The sequence below is a fragment of the Balaenoptera ricei genome, chromosome 1 (genome assembly GCF_028023285.1).
Source record: "Balaenoptera ricei isolate mBalRic1 chromosome 1, mBalRic1.hap2, whole genome shotgun sequence".
NCBI lineage: Eukaryota > Metazoa > Chordata > Mammalia > Artiodactyla > Balaenopteridae > Balaenoptera > Balaenoptera ricei.
The window spans coordinates 32,902,170-32,908,169 of NC_082639.1; the positions used below are offsets into that span (position 1 = coordinate 32,902,170).

At 43.8% G+C, this 6,000-nt stretch overlaps 1 protein-coding gene across 1 annotated transcript in view; it reads left to right on the top strand.

The window, feature by feature from the left end:
• Positions 1-5,030, top strand: part of SMAP2 (small ArfGAP2) — a 48,055-nt gene extending 43,025 nt beyond the window's left edge. The window contains exons 9-10 of the mRNA XM_059897344.1: positions 330-646; positions 3,727-5,030. Of these exons, the coding sequence (XP_059753327.1) occupies positions 330-646; positions 3,727-3,852 (443 nt within the window). The 3' untranslated portion in view covers positions 3,853-5,030. The remainder of the gene's footprint in view (positions 1-329; positions 647-3,726) is intronic.
• The last annotated feature ends 970 nt before the right edge of the window (positions 5,031-6,000 follow it).

The window sequence follows — 6,000 nt, forward strand, 5'->3', positions numbered from 1 at the left end:
TGACATTCCTTGTGAAGCTACCAAGTATCAGGAGATAGAGATTAACGTAACTCAGAGCCATACTTCTGTGGGGTCTGGCGTCACAGCTCTGTGAAGTCTGACTCAGGGTCCAGATCTGGACCCTAAAGGGGAAGTGGCTGGGTCCGCAGCCCGCTGGAAGCCATAGCAAGTCTTGTAGGGGCTCTGTCTAACCGTTTTGCTGTGTAAAAGAGCATTCTGCGTTGAGTAATCCTGAGGAATTCTAGCTGGAAAGGAGCAGCCAGTGAGAGTTTGGACTCACCTCGTACGCATTCCTCTTTAACAGATCTGTGTGTATGTTTTCTTGGCAGCAATGTTCATGGCTCCTGCTCAGATGGCATATCCCACAGCCTACCCCAGCTTCCCTGGGGTTACACCTCCTAACAGCCTAATGGGGAGCATGATGCCCCCACCAGTAGGCATGGTCGCTCAGCCAGGAGCTTCTGGTATGGTTGCCCCCATGGCCATGCCTGCAGGCTATATGGGTGGCATGCAGGCATCCATGATGGGTGTGCCAAACGGAATGATGACCACCCAGCAGGCCGGCTACATGACAGGCCTGGCAGCTATGCCCCAGACTGTGTACGGGGTTCAGCCAGCTCAGCAGCTGCAGTGGAACCTTACTCAGGTGAGCTGCTCCATTTCACTCAGGACAAGAGTTTTGAGCCTCCCTCACGTCCGTCTCACTTAGTGTCTCTCCCTTACCCTTTGAATCCTTGCAGCGTAAATGAGATATTGCCAGAGACATTCTCGGGTTTGCTTCATTTATTTATTTTTTTAACAGAAGATCTGTCTAACCTCAGACTTTCTAAGGCATTTTGGGTTCCTGTAGAATAAGGGTAACTGCCTAATTCTAAAACTCTCCACACATTCACCAAAACGACCTATACAGAGAAACAATGAGTGCAAATAAAAGCACCCATAACTCACGACTACCGCATCTAATAGAATACTACAAACCTCAAATTACATGACAGTAGGCACATAAACACCGAAATCCAGCAGAGCCAGCATCACAGAGAGACCATGTGAAAAGAGGAGAGGGAGCAGGGGGCTAGAGGTGATAGAGCATAGATAAAATCACCCCCTAGAAAGAGAAAGCCCTGTCCTGATTAGAGGCATGTGGAGAAGAGGTCTGAGACGTGGTGGAGTAGAACTCTGGTTACTTGGAGAATCAAAAACAAGGGACTTGAAATATATAGGTTTATGAGTGGTAGCTTTGGAAAAGCATTGTGTCTAGGAGAGATGGGGATGACCTAGAAGGAGGGGGTGCTGTTTGGAGACCTGGTGGTGAAGGGGAAGTAAGAAATGAGAAGTGGAAAAGAGAATCACAAAATCAGAAGATCCACCATTCTCCTTCCCACCAAATAATCATTTCACTATACTAACAGGAGAGGGCGCTCTTGTACTAACAAATCTAGTAGTCTCCCCAGACCCTCTCACCTGTCTGTATTATTGCTGATTCGGAAAAATAGAGCACTAAAAAAAACTAAGCTACTAAACTAAACTAAAAAAAAACTAAACAGAAAGTGGCAGATGACATTCATACAAAACTACTATGAGAAGAAAATAGAAAATGAAAATCAAAACATTTCAGGAAGTGGAAATTCTCCCCCAAAAGCAGTCACGAAGTAGAAGAAAACTGTTACACAATCCAGCAATCTGAATTAAATGTCCTTTAACAAACACTTGCAGATAAGACAAAACAGCTTGAATCAGAAATTTAAAAACTTAGAACCAAAATGGACAAAAAACTGGAAGTTGTGAAGTGAAAGTTTACTGAACTCAGGAAACAAATTGGAAAATGACACAATTATCTTAGAAATAGACTGAATTACAAGTTAGTCAAAGGAGAATAGATTCAACTGAAAATATGTTTGGCATTGAGGAAAGGCATGAAACAGCTCAGAGAAGAGAACTAAATATAGAGAGCCGTAATAAGAATCAGAGAGAAAGTAATGCAGAAGTCAGGCAAAGAAGACCTAACATAAATATATTTGGAGACTCCCAAAGAAAAAGACAAAATAGTGGAACAGAATTAATATATTTAAAACTATAATACAAGACCATTTCTTAGAAATAAAAGACTTGAATATAATATTGAAAGAACCCACTGTGTATCTGGAAAAATTGACTCAGAATGGTCAACTCTAACATATCCCAGTAAACTTTTAGACTCTGTAGACAAGAAAAAAAATCCATGAGTCCACAGTGATATTTTTAAAAAGTGGGTGTGGGATAGAAGGAGGGAAAGCCTTCTTTGCTGAAGAATGACAACTAATAATTGTAGAACGAACAGGGTATTCACACATTCTCAAAGAAATACCCTTCAGATTACTTACTAAGTACAGTGAAAGAACATATGATGGATACAACCTAAGATAAGTGATCAAACATAGAATTATCAACAGTGGGGCACATTAATTTCATGTGCTTCCTGGTATCTTATACTAAGAAGGACACATTATCACTTACATAGAATTTTTGCCCAAAATATTTAACTTGGATCCAATCATAAGAAAACATGAGATAAATCTAAACTGAAGGATTTTCTGCAAAATAACCAACCTGGACTCTTAAAACAGTGTCAGGAAAAAATGGCAGGGGAACTCTTCTAGATTAAAGGAGACTAAAGAGATGTAAAATTGAAATGTAATGTATATTAGAATATAGTGTTAATATTAAACGTCTTGGACATATTAGTTGTAATGTGGTTCTAGGAAAGTCTTCTTTCTTATGAGATGATTCCTGACTTATTAAGGGGTGAAATGTCACGATATGTGCAATTTTCAGTGCCCATCAAAATGTTTAAAAGGTGACATATATGTATATATCAGAGAGAGAATAAGGCAAAAATGTTAACAATTGGTGAATTTAAGGAGCGATATATGGATTTCATTGTACTATTCTTTCAACCTTTCTGTAAATTTGAAATTTTCTTTAAAAGCTGGCGGAAGAAAAATAGTTATACCTTCTCCTAAAGGAAAAGAACTTAAACAGAAAATGTACCAGGCTTGGGAAATTTAAGGCATTTTTCTTTGAGAAATAGTTTCTTCTGTTCACTGCCAGAGGCCAGGCTTTCAACTGAATTCATAAAGAGACCCCAACCCCACCCAGGCCTGATGCCACCGACTCTTTTCTCCCAGCAATTTCCCTTCTCATACACTGAAGACCTGAAGACATGTTGGTCTTTTTTTTTTTTTTTTTTTTGCCTTCCTTTGTTCATTCTGAATGGTCCAGTTTCCTTTTCTTCTTCTTCTTCTCTCTGCTCGAGAACTTTCCCTGACACTGTCGGTAATGACTCTGCGGGAGATAAGACAGGAGCGCCAGCGTGGGGGCTTCTCTTTCTACTCTCAGGGTTGGCCACGGCCAGTTCACAACAGGCCCCTTCTTTTCAGGATGAGAGATTGGAAAAGAAACAGAGACTAACCTCCCATGCCACTTTTATGTTGACTCGCTCCAGGATTCCCCCTTCCCCTTCCTGAGCAGTAGTCTCAGACAACATCTCCCTTCTGGAAAGTCCTTCATCTTCGTGGTCTGGTATCCTCGGAATGACCCGAGGGGGTTCAGGGCAGTTATGTACCCCGACAGAGCTCCCCTTTGTTTCACTCTCCCCTCCCCGCAGGCGGAAGGACTCCTTCCCTGCCTGTTGCTCTAGTTGGCCGCAGGCCCACAGCCTGGTCTGAGAGTCTCCCCTCTCCCTTTCAGATGACCCAGCAGATGGCTGGGATGAACTTCTGTGGCGCCAACGGCATGCTGAGCTACGGACAGTCCATGAACGGCGGGAACGGACAGGCAGCAAATCAGACTCTCAGCCCTCAGATGTGGAAATAAAAACAACGCACCTGGATGGCTACCACTCTCCTCAGCGCCTCTCTCCCCGTGTTTCCTCTTTCCCCAACTGCTCCCCCACCCCCATCCCCTTTCCTACCTCTCTCTGTTTGGTTTAGAAACTGCTCAATCCATCACTTGGGACTTGGCCTTCTGCCCAGCCCAGCCACGTCCCAAACACGCGGACCTCTCTGTTGTTTTCTGTCGTGCCTGTCCCCCAGCTCTCCTGACTCCCTCCCCAGCCTCAGCCCTGGTCCTCTCCTGGCACCAGCACCCTAGTAACTGTTGGCAGAAGGCACTTAGACTGCAGGATCAATGTGCACACCTTTGAGCACCTTTCCCACCAGGTGAAACCTCCTATCAGACTCAGAAAGGTCTGATAAGCTATTTCCATATGTTTAAATTTGGGGTGAAAACAGAGGCATCATGCTCCCCTAATTTATGGGAATGAAGAAAGTAATGAAATCAAATTAAATATTCCTTGGGTCTTAGAGCAGTTTGGCCCTAGCCCTGGCGTGAGGCAAACGCCCTCCTACGAGGACGAGCAAAAATATGACTCTACTTTGCCCTGAATTGCTTTCTGGATCTGAGGCTTCAGGACTTTCTGCTTCGGCCAGCCTTTATTAGTACCAAAGACTCTACGAAGGTTCCCCACAAAAACACACACCCGTTTCCCTGCCTCCATCCTGCCTTCAGTAGGATCTGACTTTGTGGCTGGAGGACCAGCCCCTCCCGTGGGAATGCAGAGCTTAACGTGTACTGCTTGTGTGTGTGTGTGTGTGTGTGTGTGTGTGTGTGTGTGTATTCCACCTCCCACTCCCTCCCCATCTGCTCTGGGTATTTTTGTTTTTGTTTTTTTAGTTTTAGGTTTGCAACAGAGAGGAGTTAATTTATCAACAGCCTAAAACTGTTGCCAGTTTTTCTTTAGTTAAAAAAAGGTACAATCTCATTGGTAGCTCCCTTCCTCCTTTCCCCTCTCCGCCCTGCCAGTCGCTCTCTCCTGCCGGTGTGTCCAGGCTGCTCTGTCTCCCCACCTGTCCAGGTGTATGAGGCAGAGTGCCTGGGCAGCTTTCCTCTCAGTCATCGTTCACCCCACTTGAAAATTAAAACAAGGAAACTTTGCTTAAAAGATTTCATCTTTGGGAACCACAACTCCTGGTTGCCTTTCTCCTGTGTATGTGTAAATTCCTTAATAAATATTGCAGGGAAGGACCGCTCGCTTGCTCTCACTGTGTCACTCCTGGAGGAGGGTGAGTTCCACGCAGATTTTCTGCTTTCCAGGGGCAGTTCCCTCACTTTCCGTATTTTTAAAAACTATTACATTTAGGATGGATAAACAACAAGGTCCTACTGCACAGGGAACTATATCCAATCTCCTGGGATAAACCATAATGGAAAAGAATATAAAAAAAGAATGTATATATGTATATAACTGAGTCACTTTGCTATACAGCAGAGATTAGCACAACATTGTAAATCAACTGTGTTTCCATTAAAAAACAAAAAACTTTGTACAGAACATACCCAGGGGCCAGGCCCAGGCCCAGGCAGTCAGAAAGGGGGCCTTTCTCCAGAGGTGTCTAGAGTTGTGAGGGAGGGAACTCTGGATTTCTGTACCTGCTGGAGTCCCAGAACATCAGATCTAGAAGCACTCCCCCCCAACCCCATGCCAATAAAAAGCTGAGCCCACACCCACCCTTCCTTTGAGTATACCTTTTGAATACTTCCAGGTGTAAGTGAGAGGACAGCACAGTGGCTAAGAAAGTCAGCTCTGGATCAGGCTGCCAGTATTCATATCCCTTCTTACTCTGTGACCTGGGCAAGCTACTCAGCCCCTGGGTCTTAGTGTAAAATGGGACTCATGGTAATACTTAAAGTAAAATGAAGCAATTCCTGTGGTGCATTTAGCACACAGGGCACTTTGCACTCAAATGTTAGCAAATATTATGTGCCAGGCCTATGTTAGGTATTCATTCATTCAACAAATATTCAATAAGTGCTTACAATGTGCCAGGCACTGTCTTAGGCTCTGGAATGAAGCAATGAATCAAAACTCCCTGATCTCATGGGGTATTGTGGTAGGAGAGATGGACAATAAACAAGTAAATAGATTATTTAATTTCAGGTAGTAATAATACAAGGTAAGACAAG